General features: G+C 36.7%; 1 protein-coding gene across 11 annotated transcripts in view; it reads left to right on the top strand.

The window, feature by feature from the left end:
- The window catches only part of KMT2C (lysine methyltransferase 2C), a 337,243-nt gene that overhangs the window by 92,020 nt on the left and 223,142 nt on the right, over window positions 1-22,081 (top strand). For all 11 annotated transcript variants that reach the window (XM_056799936.1, XM_056799944.1, XM_056799939.1 and 8 more), the window contains 2 exons: window positions 2,951-3,099; window positions 4,554-4,663. In XM_056799936.1, coding sequence (XP_056655914.1) covers window positions 2,951-3,099; window positions 4,554-4,663 — 259 coding nt within the window. The remainder of the gene's footprint in view (window positions 1-2,950; window positions 3,100-4,553; window positions 4,664-22,081) is intronic.

The raw sequence follows: 22,081 nt of genomic DNA, 5'->3' as shown, positions 1-22,081 counted from the left end.
CACAAAATTTTCCTATCAATGTTTTAATGTCTTTATTTAATCTTTCCACTTGCCCTGAACTTTGGGGATGATATGGTGTGTGGTATGTTGTTGTATTCCTAGATTTTTATAAATTTCATTTAATATTGACTGAGTAAAGTGACTTCCACAGTCTGAGTCCAATTTTGAGGGAATCCTAAATCTAGGTATGATTTCTTTTAATAGGATTTTGACCACAAATGCTGCATTGTTCTTTTTGGAAGGAAAAACTTCTGGCCATCTAGTCAGTCTGTCTATGATGACTTTAGAATCCCTACATCTGAAGAATGCCATTGCAAACTTTCATAGATGCTAAGCAGAAAATAAATATAATCCGGAATCGTTACAAAAAATAAGTCGTAAAACATATAAAAGAAATATGCAATCCAGGCTAGATAACCCATGGCAAGTAATAGTTTCTTTGCCATCTTGTATCTTGAAAAGCCTTTTGCAACAGAAAAGATGTTTTTAAGTCTGGCCCTTTAAGAGTCCCCTCCTCCCTTCAGGAGGAGTGGTTTCTTTTGGGCCTCAGTATCACTAGGCAGATTAGTTGCACTCAGCACTGCTCTCAAAATGGTTACTTTTCACAGTCACACGGCTTTTGAAATGTATGCAGGCCCAACTTCCCTGACAACTCCAACTGACTTTTTTTTTTCCAAATTCTTGACAAAATTAGGTTGGAAAACCTAGTTGGCTCTGCCAAAAACTATAATATTTATTGGGAAAGAAAATAGGATTGGGAAAAAATGGGGATAAATGGGAGGTTTGTATGGGGGGTAATGAGGAGTTAAGGGGAGAGAGGAAATATTGCTTGGTGGGAGGGAGATGCCCCCTGCTGAGAGGAAACAGCATGGGTCCAATGAGGTTTGTTTGTCTTTGAATGACTGAAACTGAAGTTCAGCTCCCTCTATGACCAGAAAAGATAGTTCACTTATCTGATTGCGAATTCAAATAATATAAAGTTTAATAACTAGTTGAGATTGGAGTTTTTTCTCACCTTCAGACCTGAGGCCAGGCCTCAGAGGCTGGCGGAGAGTTTGTCCCACTCCCGTCTATTCTCGTTGTTCTAATTCAGAATCTTAGCAGTACACAGAAAGCAAACAAGAACAATTCTAACCTTTAGAAGCTGCTGAACCAAGAAGAGCACGCCACTCCAGACTGGGCTGAACAAGCTCCTCTCCCCTCCAACCCCAGGAAGCAAGTCCTCTAGTCTTCCCCCCCCCCCCCCCCCCCAAGGAAGTGCTAGTCACAAGACCCAACTGCCACTCCCAGTTGGCCCTTCCCCCACACAAACTATTAGTCTAGTTTCCTTTCCACACCTCCCTCCATTGTCCCCACCCTTTCTGCAGCAATTCCACAAGGTATTACCTGTGTCCTTGATCAGAACCCATTTCCATATTGTTGGTGTTTGCATTAGGATGTTCATTTAGAGTCTCCACCCCCACCATATCCCCTTGACCCATGTATCAAAGCAGTTGTTTTCCTTCCGTATTTTTACTCCCACAGTTTTTCCTCTGAATGTGGATAATGTTTTTTCTCATAGATTCCTCCGAGTTCTTCAGGGTCACTGCATTGCCACTAATGGAGAAGTCCATTATGTTTGATTGTACCACAGTGTGTCAGTCTCTGTGTATCTGTGTACAATGTTCTCCTGGTTCTGCTCCTTTCTCTCTGCATCAATTCCTGGAGGTCGTTCCAGTCTCCATGGAATTCCTCTACTTTATCTTTTAGCACAATAGTATTCCATCACCAACATATACCACAATTTGTTCAGCCATTCCCCATTTGAAGGGCATCCCCTCACAAAATGAGATTTTTAAGAGTTGGGCCTTTTAGTGTTTCTGCCTTTGATTTTTTAACCTATATGCTTTGGTTTTTAAGAAAATGTTTTTGTCTTACTATTAATGTGATTTGAAATCTTGCTTTGCAAGTGAATCTATTGTGCAAATTGAGAGTAGAGAATTCATTATCATGTTAAAAGGAACAATTGTTCCTAGTATTATATCATTTCCAAGAATTTATGTTAAAAATAATTGTTTAGAGTTAAAAAATATTTTTCTGAAGTAAGTGAAGTTTTATGTTTTTAGAGTATGCTGAATATTTATTCTGTACTTTGTTCAGTATTCCCATTTTTGTACTCTAACTTCCTTTCTCTCCATGCCTTATTTCCTGAAAATGATTCAGTGTTATTACAGCTTTCCAGAGGAAAACCTGAGAAAAACCTATTGTTGACTCTCTCTAAACCTATTTTCTTCCCTCTCCCTCTCCCTCTCCATCTCCCTCCCCTCCCCCCCAGGGGGAGATCAGTAATAATTCTTTACTTAAAATAGCTTTGGTCATTGTCATCACTCAACTTTGTTTTTTAGAATTTTGATGTTTTGTGAGTGTGTATGAATCTAAACAGTATTCACCGTAATAAGAAATAATAATAATTTTAAACTAGATGGAGTATGTTGAGTCATAAAGATTTTGGGAGATGATATTCATCGTAGGATTGTGTAAAATTATTCTTACATCTTGGTTTTGGGTAATCATATTAACAAATGTGTATATTGTAGATATAGTTATATAGCCAGCTCTGTGGTGCAGGTTGTAAAACACTGAGCCTAGAGTTCAGGTATTGTTTTAGACTCTTTAATAGAGGTCTGACCTTGGACAAGTTACCTCACTTCTGAATGCCTCAGTTTTCTCAATTGTAAAAGGGAACTCATAATTCCTTCCTCATAGTGTTATTTTGAAGATTAATTAAGATGATATCTGTGAAATTATTAGGCCCTACAAACATAAATACATAAATATATATATATAATACATATAATCACCATCACCTTACAGTTTCATTTTTTCTGAAAGTTGATATAGTAGTTCATTATGTTGCTTAATTTTCTTTAGAGGAAAAAAAGAAAAAAATCATCTCCTTTCTCATTCACAGAGAGCGATCTCCTCGGCAGAGCATAACATCTTATGTAAATGTAAGCACCCAAACTGCTTCAGATGATCAGACTGGTAAATTATGGGACGAACTCAGTCTGGTTGGCCTTCCAGATGACATTGATTTCCAAGCCTTATTTGAGTCCACTGGTAGGAACATTTTAGATTTACCCTATTATACGTGTTAAATTTAAGTGTAAAAGTTATCTTACAGGCTCATAGAAAGCATTAGTACTTCTCGACATTAGTGAGTAAATTCAAAGTGAATTTCAAGAAATAGTTTGTGTAAGTAATTCATTTTGAACTATATTTAATTCATTAAGTTCTGTAATCAATTAAAATTTATTTCTTATTGTTAATAGCCAAAATTTATACATTGAATAGTGTGACATTGATCTTTGTTTTTATTATACATACAAAATTGTTTTCCACATCAATAGCAATAGAAGCTTGATATTAAATCTTAAGTTTGCCCAGGTAATACTTTTAAGTACTTGGTATACTTTTCAAAATGGCTTTTGTACAAGAAGTATTTATTGCACCTACCTTTTTGGCCTAATTCTTGGACAGCTTTAATCTCATTAATGCATATCACTTAAATGAAGGTGATAATTACTAAAATTAATTATTTAAAGTTTTATTTGTTCTTTTTAGTTCTTAAATGACTCTCAGGGTTTAAATATAACAATGATTAGCATTGCTTCATCAAATATCAGGAGCTGATAAGACATAATTTGGGGGGAAACTATGGCTTTTTTTAGTGGAGTCCTATGACATTTGCAAGTAAACTGCTAGAAAATGTGCATGCCCATTTAATGGCACATGAATCTTGAATTTAATTCTTAGCAAATGTAAGATTAGGACAAGTTGATATTTTAGTTTATATTTCATTCAAACACCTATGCTTCAATTTTCACACAATAACACATCAATTACCCACAGCTCAGTTTGTAACTTTGTCTATTTACTAAAATCCACCAAGATTTTTTATAAGGAAATTAAATTCTTTATGAAGCCAAAGTAAATATAATAAATTTCATGAATTAAAATATGTACTGTCTCTTTTACCTCTATAGCCTGTTAACTCTTATTTTGATAGAGCTATAACAAATTTTGCTATTTGGCTGCCTAAACAGAAGCATAGAATTTCATGAAGTTAAGGCTAGGTGATTCTAGAGAGGCTTGCTGCTGGTGAGTTAAAAGCAACAGTAACAAAACAAATTAATAGCTGATAACAATGTAATCTTGGGATCCTTTTGTATTAAAGAAAATAGCACTATACACACACATTAAGTCTAGAGAGTATTACCATAATTCACATTATAGAATAATCTTCCTGTTATTGATGACTCATTTCTAAAAAGAGTTAATTTATGCCATGTATATATTAAATATAAACATATTAAGATGAGTGAAATCATAATTTTTTGTTTGAAGTGTGAATTCCCCTTTTGTTAGCAGATTTGTTCAACTAGAACACTCATTTGCTATTTGAGTGCTTGAAACTGAATAGGTCTGATATCAATAAAAATAAAGTTTTAACTTTTTTACTTGTTAAATTTTGAAGAAAAATAAATTATAGAATTTCATATATGACGTTTTAGGTCACTTTTGGGCTCATCACCGTTGCGCAGAATGGTCTCTGGGAGTATGCCAGGCAGAAGAACAGGCATTAATGAACGTGGACAAAGCTGTTGTCTCAGGGAGCACAGAAGTAAGTTGACAAAGCAATGACTTATTAACAAAATATTTTCATTGTGTTTTTATCTAATTGTGATTAAGCAATATGTTCTTATATTGATGAATTATCTTTAGTACATGTCTTTTTTCATAATTACATTAGTAAAATAAAATTTGTATGATTGTCTTAAGAAAAGGAGCACCAATGACTAATTTTTTCTCAGAGAGTATTTATCTCATTCCATTTAATCCATTGTTTTAGGGTGTAAAGTAAATTAAAATGAGAAACAGATATAAATAAAGCCCCTTTTTTGTAAAATCACACCTTGTGTATAGTACATATGGATACTCTTTCTATGAAATGATGCAATGGGGAGTTAAAGATGATGAAAGTTTGCCCTGGCAGGTATTTTTTTTAAATGTCTCCTTAGATAAAGAGACATTTCATTTTTTTCACCCACTTGGATCATGACCCCGTAATGGTATTGCATATAGTATGAAATTTTGTAGAAGTTTTTACTGTGCTTTTCAAACAATATATAAATCAGTACAATAAGAAACGAAATAATCATCCTAGATCTATATAAATGCTACAGTCTCTTTTTATTGAAGATGTTTTTGCTAATAACCAACTGGCTATGTTTTGCAAATGGAAAAGATAGATATATCAAAAGTACAATTTTAAACTGGGCATTTTATGTCCATGGCTAAAATTAATATAGATAAAGGTTTCAAATGTATGGATGAGAATTTGTAGGCTTTAGAATGTAATATTCATGTTTTTAATGACAAAGCATCGGTTTTACTTGAACTTTAGAAATAGTTATGCTTATTTTGTATGTACTTTTGCTTAAAAAGAAGCAGAAAAAATACTTTTGATTTGCAGTATTGGCATATTTTAAGCTCAGAATTAAAATATTCATTCCTTTCCTATTTCCACCCTATGAAAATATTGGCTTGTATTTCAGTTGTCTAAATAAAAGGAGCATGATATTTTGAGGTGGTCTAATCTGGAACAAGAGTACTTTGAAACAATGAACTTCTGCTTCAGAAAAGGAACAAAAATATTAGTGTGAGATCAAGATCATTTAGGAGAGGGAGTTGAAATAGAGGGGAAGGATGCAGAATATGTCATGAAAATATAATATAGAAATATCCTTGCCCATATACAAACTGTATTCTGGATATTTAACTTCTTTATACTGTGAAGATGCCTCACACTGAAAATATTTTTTCAGTTCTGGCCTTGCCCAAGGAGCTATGCATGGCCAGTTCTTAATTCTTGATATAATCCAACTTTAGTCTTTTCTGAGCTCTTGTCCCTCATCACCAGTTACCCATTGGATATTTCAAACTGAATGTCTTGTAGGCATCTGAAATTCCACATGTCTAAAAGTGTAATTATTAGCGTTCTCCCCAAATCCCTACTTTATCTTAATTTTCCTACTTTTATTAAAGGCATTACAGTTTTTCTTGGTTTTAATTTCTTGATTAGATTTATCCTTGAGTAGCCCTATTATTCTCTCTGATCCCTCTGATCCCTTTCCCTCTAATACTCCATCCCCAAAGTTCGAATCATTTGCAAGTGTCTGCCTCCACATATCTCGAATCCATCTCTTTCATTCTGTGAATGTCCAACATCATATTTCAATTCTAAATTACCTTTTACCTGAATTGTTGTAAAATCCTTTAAATTAGTTTTCCTAACTTAAATCTTTCCATTTTCTAATCCATTCTATACCCAACTACCATTGTGCGCGCTCTCTCTCTCCCTCTCTCCCCTTCTCCCCCTCTCTCCCTCTCCTTCCTCATGTTCTTTTCTTCCCCTAATCCCAACCCCTTTCCTTATCTGATGACATTTCCACTGGGTTTAACATGTGTCATTGATCAAGACCCATTTCCATTATTGTGGTATTTTTAAAGGGAAGATATGACCAAAACCCTTTCTGTTTGGGAACACTAAGTATCAATTCTAAGGGCTGGGTAATTGAAGTGAATTGATTTGTTCAGGGCACATTGCTCCAAAGTGTCTGAGATCAATTTTGAATCCAGGTTCCCACAACTCCAGGCCTGCCACTCTCTCCTGCCATTCTAATGGTGTTAAAAGAAGATAATTTGATTTGAGTGGATCTATTGGCAGGATTCCATTTTTTTTTTCCAATACTATACCCAGTAGTAAAACCGTTAGTAATTCTGTATCTGTTCCATCTCCTTCAATCTTCCAAAAATGATGGAAAATTAAGGGGTATGGGAGTACTTGGACTTCTCTTATTTGATTTTTGAATTCTTTTATGAGTTCTTCCAGTACTTGAGACCAATCTCCATTTTTCTTTGAAATTGTGTGTGTGTGTGTGTGTGTGTTTTTGATCTCACTGTCCCCTGTTGATTCTGTGCTTCGCTTTTGTTTCTATAGAAATTTTTGCGTTAGGAGTTTTTTTTGCTGTTTGTTCATTTTCCAAGCCTTTTTTTTTTTGCCTGTAGACTAGGAATTCTGAAAGCTGCTGATTCCTTCTCCTCTGTTGTTGGCTTGCAGGGCTCTCGACTGTGAGCTATTTTGCTCTAGGGCAAGGTCTTCACCATAGCAGTCCAGGTTTGAAAGGACCCATGCCATGGACATCCAGACCTCACTATAGGCTGTCAGCAGGGCGTGGGACTTTAAGGGGTTGGTCTAAGATGTTCTTTTTTTGGTGTGGTGTAGGTCCCAGGATACTGAAGTTGTCCTCATCTCAGAACCTGGCACAGTAGGTGGGGAGATAGTCAGCCAGCACTCCTCTGTGCAGTTTTGCTTCTAGCCTTCTCTTACCTGTGAAAATCAACTCTTTCTGCCTAGCTTTCAAGTTCTGTTCAGCAGGACAGCCCCCTCACTCCATCTTGCTGTTGGTTTTTGACTCCTCTCATTTTGAGGAACTTTTTTTAAAAACCTTACCTTCTGTCTTAGAATCAATACCGTGCATTGGTTCTAAGGCAGAAGAGTGGTAAGGGTTAGGCAAAGGGGGTTAAGTGACTTGCTCAGGGTTACACAGCTAGGAATTGACTGAGGTCAGATTTGAAACCAGGACATCCTGTGTCTAGGCCTGGCTTTGAGGCATTTTTTGTTTTTATTTTTTTATTTTTTAAAACCCTTACCTTACGTCTTGGAGTCAAAACTGTGTATTGGTTCCAAGGCAGAAGAGTGGTACAGGCTAAGCCATGGGGGTTAAGGGACTTGCCCAAGGTCACACAGCTGGGAAGGGTCTCAGGCCAGATTTGAAACTAGGACCTCCCGTCTCTATGCCTGACTCTCAATCCACTGAGCCACCCAGCTGCCCCTTTGAGGCACTTTTTAAAGATTAGTTTGGAAGGATTGTCAGAGCAATTGACCATCTGGTCTCTGCCAGGAATGGAGATAGGAGTGAGGAGAACCATAAGAAGGCAAGTTTTTCTTGAATAAAGAGGATATGAAGAGATATAGAAAGCATATAGGTGTTTCAATGACTTGAGAGCCAGTCTTAGAGATATGGGATATTGTGGGTTTCAAATCTGGCCTTAAATACTTTTTCACTGTATTACCCTGTGCAAGTCACTTAGCCCCTCTTGCCTAGCCCTAACCATATTCTGCTATGGAACCAATGCACAGTATTGATTCCAAGATGGTAGATAAAGGTTTACAAAAAATGGGAAAAAATAAAGATTTTATCTATAATGTGTGTCTCTAAATATATCTTCCTTTTCATGAGTTCCACAGTTATAAGTGGGCGGTATCAGTGACTTACCTTCTGCTTAAAACTTTAGAGCTGCATAGTCATTTTTGCTAAAACCTGACATGCTTTCCTAAAAATCATGAAGTTATACAAAAATCTCATTTAAAAATCCCACCATTTATTTGTAAAATGGGGTTATGTGCATAATACTTAAAACTTCATCTTTACCTATAGTTTCTTTCCTACAAGGCCTGGATCAACCAATTTGCTAGGCAAAGGGCTGATCTCTTGGTTACATATATGGAGCCAGGGAGGACCTTGACTATAGGATAGATTGGGTCAGGGGATAGAATTGGGCTAACTCTTGTCTCCCTGTTCATTTGACTATAGAGGATGTACGTTAAATATGGCTCATTACCTTGAAAAAGAACTAAAATTTGCTTATGTAAATAAGGAGTAAGGTCAGAAAGAGTTGTTAGCTTGTATGTTACTCTGAAATGGTATAGTTTTTTTATGTTCCTTTTGGTGTTTTTCCAGGGGAAATAACTCATTAAATGCAGTTATATGCTGGGAAGAGTAGTCCCTAATTTGACAGTGGGGCTGGAACAAATTTATTTTTCACAAGCATTATAGCAGAATTGACTGTAGTTGGGCATCTTTGAAGTCGTTGAGAGTATAATGACAAGGAAATCACTTTAAAAGACTGATATGTATTAATTTAAGGTCGCCAAGGAATTCAGCTATGTAATTCCTAAATGAAAACTCAAGTCAGCAGTCAACCTTTTATGGATTTTAATTACAAACAGGAGGAAGAAGGGTATTAGAGAGAGAGGGAGAGAGAAAGGGGAGAAAAGGGAATAGGGCTTAAATACCCCTTCTGTTTAGGCTGGGCCAAAAGGCCCAAGCCCTTAGATAGCTGAGGCAAAGAAAAGAGATCAGTCCCTATCACTCACATGACCAAAATGGAGAAACAGTCTCAGGGGCCTCCACCTCCAGCTTCCTTCAGAGCAAGCTTCTCAGAGCACACCCTCTCCAACCAACCACCCCTAGTCCTCAGACCCCTGCTATCTTTAAGGAAACCATCCAAGTTCCCTCCCCTCAATTCTCACATCTACCAATCACTGTCCATGTCTTCCCTGTGCCAGTGGTGGCTCTACCTTAACCCAGGACCGCCCAGAGGTCTGTGGCTTTGCACATGTATGTTGAAGGTCATATTCTCAAATAATTAAATCTTGATCTTTTGCTACAGCCCTTCCTAAATCCTGTTACCCTGAGTAGGGTGGAGATTGGAATAATTAAATTTTGATCTATGTTTAAGCATAGGTCAAAGCCCTTTCCATTGTTCAGCAAAAGGTTTCTGTCCTAAAGTAATCTCAGGTAGGGAGGAGAAGGACCCTCCCTACCTAATGTTGGAAACGGGGAAATTTCCAACATTCACAAGCCTAAGAAATTTTAAGGTTTACAGTATCAATTAGAATATTATGTGGTGTATTCAAGATTATCTCGAGGAAGATGGGCAGTTTTATGTATGTCAATGTGCTATGGGGGCATTTCATTCTAGAAAGAAACTGGTATATGAAGTTGTTACTTGTAAAAGAAGGGATCAACTCAAGGAGGAAAGCATGATAATGTGCCAGTTATCTGAGATGTGTACCAGAAGGAAAACTATCTTAAGGATTAAAAGGTCTTATAGTAAGTTGCTTTTGTCTTTTTGGTTAAGGAGTGGAGAACTAGGTGAATTCTTGTGAAATGCTAACTCCATTGTTGTTCATTTGTGTCTGACTCTTCCTGACATTGCAGCCCATTGTGTTTTCTTACACAGATAAAGAAAAAGTTTGCCCTTTCATTCTCGAGTTGGTTGAGGTGAATAGTTTGTGGCTTGCCCAAGATCACATAGCTAGTTAAGGCCAAATTTGAACTCATATTCCTTATTGTAAAGGATAATTTTAGCATTGTGACCTAAACTATATTAATTATTGGTAGCCATGGATATCCCAAATAATAAAAAAAAATTTACCCAAGTCAGTCTGGAAATTTATGGTGATTTAATTAATATAATGGAAAGAATTTTAAGAAGGGAGAAGGAAAGGGTGTAGGATTTCTCCCACCTGGCTTGTGCCGGGCGGGAAGATTAGAGGCTCTAGAACTTAAGGTTTTGGAGAGTAAAAGAGGAAGGAATCAGCCTGAACTCCAAGAGGGCTCAGCCAAGATGCCCAAACCTGAATCAGCTCAAGGGCAAACTCACTGCCAAAACCCAGACAAATAGCTGTCACCACGCCAAGATATTGGAACACGCTGCCAGCCAGAGACGCCTCTCCGGGAAAAGAGGCCGAAGAGAGAAAGTGATATGCCCTATATAGACAGTTTTACATCACTTTCCTGCATCTCATCTGTACCAATGTTAGCTTAGCTTGACTTAGGACAGCCCAGGGGTCTGTCCACTGTTTCTGCACATGTCTGTTGAACTCCATTTTCTCAGATACTTAATCCTTGAGTATGTTGCAGACATTCTTGACCTTGTTAAACTAAGTAGGGTGGAGAAATGTAGAGTTCCCAAGACTTGATTCTATTAGACCAAGTATCTCCATTGTTACTAATCAGGAAATAGCTAAATCAGATCTACTAAAGTATAGTCTGGGTAGGGTGGAGTAGTTTTAAAATTCACATTATTCCAAGCCCAACCCTTTGTTACCTGATCCTCTACTGCCTCTGAGACAAACAGAGGTTAAGTGACTTGCACAAGTTCACACATAAGAATATGTTTGAAACCTGATTTAAACTCCAGTTTTCCTGACTTTGGTCCCAGGGCTCTATTCACTGAGCCCTCTAGATGTCCCCAGCTCAGATTCCATTGTGGTGGTGAAAAATATACTTAAATTACTCCTCTAGCAAAGAGATACAGGCTTTATTGATATGCTAATGTGGGTATGCATACATATATTTCTATAGCAAGCAGAATTGAGTAAATTTACATTCCTCAATGAAGGATAGCAGGAGTGTTATAAAATTATAAGAAGGAAGACAGTATCCTCATAATAGGCAGTAGAACTGGAGTTTTTGATATTGAATTTTGTTGATGATAATAACCAAAACATCTCATATTTATATAATGCTTACTCTGTGCCAGACACAATGCTTTACATTTATCTCATTTGATTCCCGTAACAACGTTGGGTAGTAGATACTATCATTATCTTTATTTTATAGATGAAGAGATGATACAGAAGGTAATAAAAGTGACTGGCTCATGAGCACACAAATAGTAGTTGACAGAGGTAAAATTTGAACATGTGTCTTCCTGACTTCAGCCATAGTGCTTTACCTACTGTGTCACTTAACTTTACCAAAGGGTTGAGGATATTGTGTAAATCTTTGATACAATCGAAATTTACCTATCATAGCCCCAAAGGAAAAAAATAATGATGAACCATATTTCTTTCTTGGTAAATGTGGATGAGTTGTAGTGTGGAGAAATGCATATCATTATACTTCTTTTTCTTAATTATTTTCTCCTCACCTGCCTTTTAAAATTTGCTGAAGCCAGTGGTATGAAACTGATATAGAAACTGGGCCCTCTTCTTTATTCATAAGAATACCCATGGCCTGGATAGTTGTTTTGAAATGTGATATTATTTATCTTTTATTTTATTTTAAAATTTATTTTCATTTGGTTCTGACTCCAGTCAGGAGTATTTGTAGGCTGTTTGGTTTGCAAATTGTGTTTGATAGTTTTTTATAAAGTATGATTGTCAGGTAAAGGGATATGGAAGAAATATATTTATATTACAGAGTATCTAAAAACAAAAAATGATAAAATTTTTTCTTTTAGTTATATCCTAGATTTGAGATTCTTGATTATGATTCTTTTATTCAGATCAAATCTCTATTCTTTTATTAAGAACCTGAACTACTGGCCTAATTTTTAATTAAAAATATGATTTGCTTTCACTTTGACTTTCAAGTTCTTGATTTTATAGGTCTTTGTCATAGAAAAGTTGCACATATTCCACCAATGTAGTAGAAATTGCCCTTAACTTAAAATAATGGAAGCCTTTTTTTTTTGAGTTGACTCTAAGGCAAATAGAATGTCTCATTTTAACTTTTCTGGTAGATATTAGTCAATAATTATGAAGCACCTATCATGTGCCATGCACTACTTTAATCACTAGAACACTAAGAAAGGCTAAAGACAAACCCTATTTTTAAGGAGATAGTAGTCCATTTGGGGAGATATTAATACATAAAGCCATATTTTGGATCAGTTAGAAATGAGTAACAAAGGGAAAGTGGTATATGTTTTCTTGTTGTTTGTGTATGGAGTTTATGCCCTATGGAATAATGAGAAATGAGGTTACTGTAATAAAGATTTGAGATATTATGGAGAAGTGGTTTCCTTTCTTTAATGATTAGTGCATGAGAGGATTTTGTTATCTTTGCATCAGGGGTAAGTGGTAGAAAACATCTGTTGGAGAGTGAAGCATGCTGGGAGAGGAAAACTGACCTGAGAAAGATCTAGATGGAATTCTTGACTTTTGAGCTGAGACCTTAGACCTAGTAGGATGTTTTTGTTTTTTTTCCGGCTCACTGAGAGCCATAGGAGAATATCCTGTGTCAATATACAAGTTCTTCTGCAGAATCATCATCTATCTAATCTCTCCAACAACATCTCTACTTAGGAGAAGATCTCTCAAACTCTGAAAGGGGGCCAAGCACTTAGTACAGAGCCCAGCTCTCTTTCCCCTCCAGCCCTCTTGCACATGTCTACTTATAGATTCTTAGGTGAGATATCTATATTAATTAGTTTAATTATTTAGTTGAGGATCGGGATGGAGAAACCTAGATCTGCTAAATTAAGCTGCCTAGGTGAGAGACAGTATTAGAATAATATTAGGGATACCGAGTCTCACTTCCCATCTCCTAATTTGTCCTGGTTCTACCATTAAACTTATAAACCACGGTCAGATTTGTTAAGTCCCTTGGTTTATATTTCAGGAGGTATCTGAATTAAGATCAACAGAGAATCATCTAGATTATACTCTGCTGATGCAATGCCTCCATCAAGGCTTGTCTTTGGATCCTCTCTGAGCTCGGAAATCTGAGGTTAACTTTGGGTTTATTTGGTAGGGGAGGCCTGTCTTCAACTCTCCACCATTTCTCCTCAATGAACCTCAATTGACAGCTGCTCTCAGGAGAGGTGAGAGTAGGTGCTAGCTCATTCAAGCTCCTGTTCTCTCCCACATTCAGATCCTTCTCCAGAAACTCCTTGTGAACTCCACTGAAGTACCATCTAAAACAGTGGACAGAACCTTTATTTTAATCACACTAACCTTCCTTTTTACATTTCTTAATATGAAATTCTACATTAAATATGCCCTATGATAAAAACCGTGGTATTTGGCATATTGGTAATGGAGAAGTTTGTTAGTATGCCCAGGCTATTTTTTTAAATCCTATTTTGTTAATGCTTTTTGTTTTTTATCCCACTTATTTTTTAATTTTAATTAAAAAAAATTTAAAACCCTTACCCTCCCATCTAGGTTCCAAGGCAGAAGAGTGGTAAGGGCTAGGCAAATGAGGGTCAAGTGACTTGCCTAGTGTGAGGATAATTTTAGCATTGTGACTTAAATCAAAATTTTATTGGTCGCCAGGGGAAATCCCAAATAATAAAATACCCAAGTCAGCTGGAAATTTTATGGTGATTTAATTGATATAGTGGAGAAGATTAAGAAAAAGGGAGAAGGAAAGGGTGAAGGATTCCTCCCCCCACCTGGCTTGTACCGGGCGGGAAGAGTATAAGATCTAGAAAGTAAGGGTTTGGAGTGTGAAGGAGGAAGGAATCAACCTGAACTCCAAAGGGGGCTCAGCTGAGATGCCTGAACCTGAATCAGGTCAAGGACAAAACTCCCTGCCAAAACCCAGACAAATAACTGCCACCTCTACCAAGATGTTGGAACGCCTAGCACACTGCTAGCTAGTCGTCTCTCTAGGGAAAGAGCAAGAGACAGGAAGTGATGTGCCTTATATAGACGTTTTTTCATCACTTTTCTGTGTCTCATCCGTACCAATGATAGCTTAGCTATACTTTGGACAGTCCACAAGTCTCTCAGCTGTTTTCTGCACATGTCTTTTGCCTTTTTTCCCAGATTCTTAATCTTGAGTGTGGTGCAGGCATCCTGACCTTGTTAAACTGAGTAGGGTGGAGAAATGTGGACTTCCCAAGACCTGATTCTGTTATTCCAAGTATCTCTATTGTTACTGATGAGGAAATAGCTCAATCAAATCTTCTACAGAATGGTCTGATTAGGGTGGAATAGTTCTAAAATTCACACTAGAATCAGTCAGGAAGTGTCTGAGATCAGATTTGAACCTAGGACCTCCCCTTTCTAGGCCTGGCTCTCAATCCACTAAGCCTAACAACTGTCTCCTTATCCCACTTATTTTAAAATATACTCTCTTCTTTCCAATCCAAGAAGCCCTTGAAAGAAATAATTTGTTTTTGGAGGAGGGGAGGAAGAAGGAAAAGAGGGGAAAAAAGAGTCCAACAAAGCCAACAAACATCCTGGCCATATCTGATAGCATATGTAGTTGACAAGTCTGTGTCCACATCCATGTTTCTTAACACAACAATGAAGGAAGTTGTATCTTCTCAATTCTTGACGTGACTGAGTTTAGTATTATTACTTCAAATTTCTTTTCTATTGATTGCTCTTATATTTTAAATTATAGTTATTTTGTCTACTATTTCTTGTCCTGTTATACAATTTATATACCTTTTTATAGTGGAATAGATGGGGTGATCTTTTCAATTTTGGAATACTCTTCAGCAATGTAAATTGTAACCTATCTGTATCTGTTCACCTTGAGCCATTTCTGCCTTTTCATGAGATCACCCACATTTCTACATACAAGTCTTATTGTTCCTGTCATACATGCTTTATTTTTTTATTTGGTCAATTTTGAACATTATTCCTTGGTTACAAAAATCATTTTCTATTCCTCCCTCACCTCCCATAGCCCATGCGCAATTCCACTGGATATTACAAGTGTCCTTGATCAGAATCCATTTCCATATTGTTGGTATTTGCACTAGGGTATTCATTCAGAGTCTACATCCCCAGTCATATCCCCCATGACCCATGTAATCAAGCAGTTGTGTTTTTTTTGGTGTTTTTACTCCCACCATTTTTCCTCTAAATGTGGATAGTGTTCTTTCTCATACATCCCTCTGGGTTGTTCAGGATCACTGCATTGCCACTAATGGAGAAGTCCATTACATTCGATTGTACCACAGTGTATCAGTTTCTGTGTATAATATTCTCCTGGTTCTGCTCCTTTCGTTCTGCATCACTTCCAGTCCCCATGGAATTCCTCCACTTTATTATTCCTTTGAGCACAATAGTATTCCATCTACCAACATATACCACAATTTGTTCAGCCATTCCCCAACCGAAGGGCATCCTCTCCTTTTCAGATTTTTTGCCACCACAAAGAGTGCAGCTATGAATATTCTTGTATTTTTTCTTATCTCTTTGGGGTACAAACCCAGCAGTTCTATGGCTGGATCAAAGGGCAGACAGTCTTTATCGCCCTTTGGGCATAGTTCCATATTGCCCTCCAGAATGGTTGGATCAATTCACAACTCCACCAGCAATGAATTAATGTCCTGACTTTGCCACATCCCCTCCAGCATTCATTACTTTCCTTTGCTGTCATGTTAGCCGATCGGCTAGGTGTGAGGTGATATCTGAGTGGTTTTGATTTACATCTCTCTGATTATGAGAGATTTAGAACACTTTTTCATGTGCTTATTATTGGTTTTGATTTCTTTAACTGAAAACTGCCTATTTATGTCCCTAGCCCATTTATCAATTGGAGAATGGTTTGATTTTTTGCACAATTGATTTAGCTCTTTGTAAATTTGAGTAATTAGACCTTTGTCAGAGGTTTTTGTTATGAAGATTGTTTCCCAGTTTGTTATTTCCCTTCAGGTTTTTGTTATATTGGTTTTGTTTGTACAAAACCTTTTTAATTTGATGTAGTCAAAATTATTTATTTTACATTTTGTGACTCTAACTCTTGTTTGGTTTTAAAATTTTTCCTTCCCAAAAGTCTTACATGTATACTATTCGGTGTTCATATAATTTACTTATAGTTTCCTTTAATGTTCAAGTCATTCACCCATTCTGAGTTTATCTTGATATAGGGTGTGAGGTGTTGATCCAAATCTAATCTCTCCCACACTGTCTTCCAATTTTCCCAGCCATTTTTATCAAATAGTGGATTTTTGTCTCAAAAGTTGGGATCTTTGGGCTTGTCATAGACTGTCTTCCTGAGGTCACTTACCACTGGTCTCTTCCACTGACCCTCCTTTCTGTCTCTTAGCCAGTACCAAATTGTTTTGATGACCACTGCTTTATAATATAGTTTGAGATCGGGGACTGCAAGGCTACCTTCCTTTGTATTTTTTTTTTCATGAATTCCCAGGATATCCTTGATCTTTTGGTCTTCCAAATGAATTTTGTTATGATTTTTTCTAATTCAGTAAAAAAGTTTTTTGGAAGTTCAATGGGAATGGCACTAAATAAATAGATAAGTTTGGGTAGGATGGTCATTTTTATTATGTTAGCTCGTCCTACCCATGAGCAATTAATGTTTTTCCAATTACTCAGATCTAGTTCTAGGTGTTTGGAAAGTGCTTTGTAGTTGTGTTCATATAGTTCCTGTGTTTGTCCCGACAGATAGATTCCTAAGCATTTTATATTGCCTAGGGTGATTTTGAATGTAATTTCAATTTCTAATTCCCGCTGCTGAGATGTGTTGGAGATAAATAGAAATGCTGATGACTTATGTGTGTTTATTTTGTATCCTGCAACTTTGCTAAAGTTGTTGATTATTTCTACTAGCTTTTTGGTTGATTCTCTAGGTTTCTTTAAGTTGACCATCATATCATCCGCAAAGAGAGATAGCTTGGTCTCTTCATTGCCAGTTTTAATACCTTCAATTTCGTTTTCTTCTCTAATTGCTACTGCTAGTGTTTCTAGTACAATGTTAAATGATAAAGGTGATAATGGGTATCTTTGTTTCACTCCTGATCTCATTAGGGATGCATCTAATTTATCCCCATTGCAGATGATGTTGGCTGATGGTTTTAGATATATAATGTTTATTATTTTTGGGAAAGAGCCTTCTATTCCTATACTTTCTAGTGTTTGCAATAGGAATGAGTGTTGTATTTTGTCAGAACCTTTTTCTGTGTCTATTGAGATAATCATGTGATTTTTGTTGGTTTGCTTATTGATATGGTCAATTATGTGAATGGTTTTCCTGATATTGAACCATCCTTGCATTCCTGGTATGAATCCCAACTGATCATAGTGAATAACCCTCCTGATCACTTGCTGGAGTCTTTTTGCTAGTATCCTATTTAAGATTTTTGCATCTATGTTCATTAAGGAGATTGGTCTGTAGTTTTCTTAATTTGCTTTTCTTCGTTCCTTTTTTTTTTAAATTGGATTAACCAGTACTTTGTATATTTTCTATATTTTGTTTTTTGTTTTTTTTCTAAATACCAGTTTCTAGTCTTATTTATTAGTTCAGTATTTCTATCACTTTTCATTTTGTTAATTTCTCCCTTAATTTTTAGGATCTCTAATTTGGTTTTCGTCTGGGGATTTTGTTTACCCTCAAGTTTTTTTATTTGCATGTCCAAATCATTGACCTCTGCCCTCCCTAATTTGTTAATATATGAACTCAAGGATATACATTTCCCCCTGAGTCCTGCTTTGGCTGCATCCCATAGAGTTTGAGAGGATGTCTCATCATTGTAATTTTCGTCAATGAAATTATTGTTTCTATGATTTGTTGCTAACCGATTTTGGAGAATCATATTGTTTAATTTCCAATTAATTTTTAATTTGGTTCTCCATGTACCCTTACTGATCATTATTTTTATTGCCTTATGATCTGAAAAGGTTCCATTTATTATATCCTTTTCTGAATTTGTATGCTATTTTTTTATGACCTAGTATATGGTCAATCTTTGTGAATGTACCATGTGCTGCTGAAAAGAAGGTGTATTCCTTTTTGTCCATATTTATTTTTCTCCATATATCTATTAACTCTAATTTTCCCAAGATTTCATTCACCTATTTTACCTCTTTTTATTAATATTTTTGATTTGATTTATCTAAATTTGATAGTGGTAGGTTCAGGTCTCCCACTACTATAGTTTTACTCTCTAGTTCCTCCTTCAATTCTACTAGTTTTTCCTTTAGAAATTTGGATTTTATACCATTTGGTGAATACATGTTGATTAGTGATATTTCTTCATTGTCTATACTTCCTTTTATCAGGATGTACTTAGCTTCCTTATCCCTTTTAATCAGGTCTATTTTTACTTTGCCTTTGTCAGATATCATGATTGCAACTCTTGTCTTCTTTCTATCAGTTGAGGCCCAATAGGTCTTTCTCCCACCTTTAATTCTGACCTTGTGAGTATCTATTCGCCTCATGTGTGTTTCTTGTAGACAACATAGGGTAGGGTTTTGAATTCTAATCCACTCTCCTATTCATCTACGTTTTATGTGTGTGAGTTCATCCTATTCACGTTCAAAGTTATGATTGTCACTTGTGGATTTCCTAGCATTTTGATATCTCTCTTTGTTCTGTTCTTCTTTTGCTATATTCTTTTAATCAAGTTGTTTAATTTTAATCAATCCCCCTAATCCCATCCCTTGATACGCTTCCCTTTCTGGTCCCTCCCTTTTTGTTCCCTTCTTGTTTTTTTATTTTTATATATTTATATTTATATTTTTTTATTTTAGGGTCTGTTAAGTTCCCTACCCCCTCTCCCTTTTTATACTCCCTCCCTCATACCCCCCTTTTAATTATCCCTTCTCCCTTACTCTGTAGGATAAGATAGAATTCAAGATCCCAATGAATTTAGATGCTCTTCCCTCTCAGAGTTGATTTCACTGAGAGTAAGGTTTAAGTATTACCTATTAGCACTCTCTTCTTCTCCTTCTTATAAGAGTATTCTTCCCCTGCCCTTCCCATGTGTATCTTTCTGTGAAAAAGATTATTCTATTTATTTTATTTCTTCAAGTATCTCTTTCTACCATAATCATTTTTTCTTTTTTTTTTTGCAGATCATCTTATAGCCCTTAATGCCCCAATCTTTTCCTATGAGTGATTCTTCTAATTAATATAATAATGAATACAATTTTTGAGTTATAAATAACATTTTCCCCATATATTAATATATATATATAGAGAGAGATATAATTTGATCTAATTGTACCTCTTAAAGAAGAGCGATTGAATACAAAAAAAAGTAACTTTTTTCTTTTCCTTTTTCTTAATTACCTTTTCATGTTTCTCTTGATCTTTGTGTTTGGATGCCAAACGTTCCACTTAGTTCTGGTCTTTTATTTACAAATACTTGGAAATCTTCTATTTTGTTGAATGCCCATACTTTCCCCGGAAGTATATAGTCAGTTTTGATGGTTAGGTGATTCTTGCTTGAAGACCCAGTTCTCTTGCCTTTCTGAATATCTTGTTCCAGGCCTTGAGGTCCTTTAGTGTGGAAGCTGCCAGGTCTTGTGTGATCCTGATTGGTTCTCCTTTGTATATGAATTGGCTCTTTTTGGCTTCTTGTAAGATTTTCTCCTTAGCTTGAATGCTTGTCGGTGAGATATTTTGTTTTCTTCTATTTTGTCAGTTTTTTGCCTTTGCTTTATTAATCCTTGCTGTTTTGCCAGATCGTTGGTTTCCAGTCGCTCAGTTCTGGTCTTTAAGGCCTGGTTTTCTGCTTTAACCTCTTGGATTTCAGATATAATTTTTTTGATTTTCTTTTTGAACCATTTCTCACTTCTCTTGCCATTCGGCTTCCATCTTTTTGATAAGCTCCAATTCAAATTCCTCCAGAGCTTGTGGACAATTTCCTTAATTTTATAATGTTTTATTTTTGTTTGAATTTCCTCTTGTGTTTCCTCTATAGCCTGGGTTTTTCCTCCATAATATTTTTCGAGGGTCCCTGCCCCTTTTTTTTTTTTGCTTTTCTTGGGGGGAGTTTAGTGCTCCTGTGCTCAATTAGCCATCAGTGTGGGGTATTTACCTTACATTTTTAGTCAGAAATCTGAGTGAGTTGGGCAGGTTCTCTCTGTATGGAGTTAAGGAACAAGGATTTTGCCTGAGGCAAGCTCTCAAATCCCTGCAGTTGTTCACAGCTCTGTGCTTCCCTGCCCGCCGGGGTTTCCAGTGTAGCTGCTCTCAGTGGTAGGTCTTCGGTGGTCTTAGTCTGCTTCCGAGGACTGAGAGGTTTCCTTTGCTCACTCTAGGTGTGCATCTCACTCATTTATTGATTCTGGCACACACTGGCTCTGAGCACCCAAGGTCTGTTCTCCCCTGCCCACCTGAGCTTCAGGTGTATCTGTTCTCAGAGGCAAGTCTTTGGTGGTCTTAGTCAGCTCCCAGGGACCTAGAGGTTACCCTTGCTCACTCTAGAGGTGCCCCTCGCTCATTCGATGGTTCTGGCGTCTGCTGGCTCTAAGTCTGGCTCCGAAGGTGGGGTGGGGGAAGGTAGGTTGGCTCATGTTTGGGTGGGAGCTTTTTCACCCTCTTAGAGTGTAGAAATGCCCAAATCCTATGTACTTTCAATTCTGTGCCATGTTGTAAGTTCCCTCCATTCTTATGAAAATGGTTTTAATGGTCTTTTGAGGTAGTCTATGTTGATGGGTGCTAGGGAGTGGAAGAGTCCTGCATCTAGTTTGCCGCCATGCTTACCCGGAAGTTGTCATACATGCTTTATATCCTGGTTTGCCAACTCTTAAGAATTTTGACTATTGTACCAACTGTGTAAAAGAGTGTAAGAGAATAAGACTGCAGAAAACAAAGAGAAACAGATGCAATGAATAGAAGCTTGGAGATCTGTCTATCAAGGAAGAATTCCAGGTTAGAATGGGACCGGGAGAAGTCAGTTAAACAGGAACATACAAGCTGCTTCTGGGGTCTCTTTTTCCTGACACTCAAAGGAAGAAATCAGGAGTTTTCTTTGTCTATGGCCTGCCAATTTTTTCTCTTTTTCTCCTGGAAGTTGAAGGAAGGAGAACTGAGAAGATCCTTTCCTTGTTATTTACTGATTTTCTCGCTACATTATCAAGAATTGACTCAAAAGATCCTTAAGACTGTTAGCCACATCCTTCATCTAGGACTCTATAATTTTATTACTCAATTCAGGATGTACTTAATATCAGGGAAGTCCCTTTCCTTAAAATAAACCCTTGTTCCCACAACTTTAGAGAGTGAGATTATCTATCATATATTCAGGAAACTTAGTCTGAATCCCAGTTTGGCTCCAACTGAAGAGACTAATTGAAGTGGGAGGGAGAGGGAGGAGGCAGACAAAATCTGATTCCACCTTACCTCATTGGTCAGTAGTCTTGCCCAGAAATGTTACATTACCCTAATCCATCTAAAGAAACAACCACCTAATACACTACCTCTTGCAACCATTTATTATTCTCTCTTTTCTCTACCCCTACTCTAGTAAAGGCCATTATTATCCTCAGTTACATACTGCAATGGAATGTAAAATTCTTGGGATCAAATAAAATAATTACATTTATTGGTTTATATGATACATTTTATAAGTTTTCTGTCTTTAAACAACTTGTTTTTCATTCAGTTGTTCCAATCTTGTCTGATTCTTCCTGATCCCATTTTTGGGTTGTGGTTTGCGAAGAGATTCAGGTGGTTTGTTGTTTTCCTCTCAC

This window comes from Monodelphis domestica, chromosome 5, assembly GCF_027887165.1.
Source record: "Monodelphis domestica isolate mMonDom1 chromosome 5, mMonDom1.pri, whole genome shotgun sequence".
Lineage (NCBI taxonomy): Eukaryota > Metazoa > Chordata > Mammalia > Didelphimorphia > Didelphidae > Monodelphis > Monodelphis domestica.
Note: the sequence above shows the minus strand (reverse complement) of the source record. Positions and strands in the feature narration are given on the sequence as shown.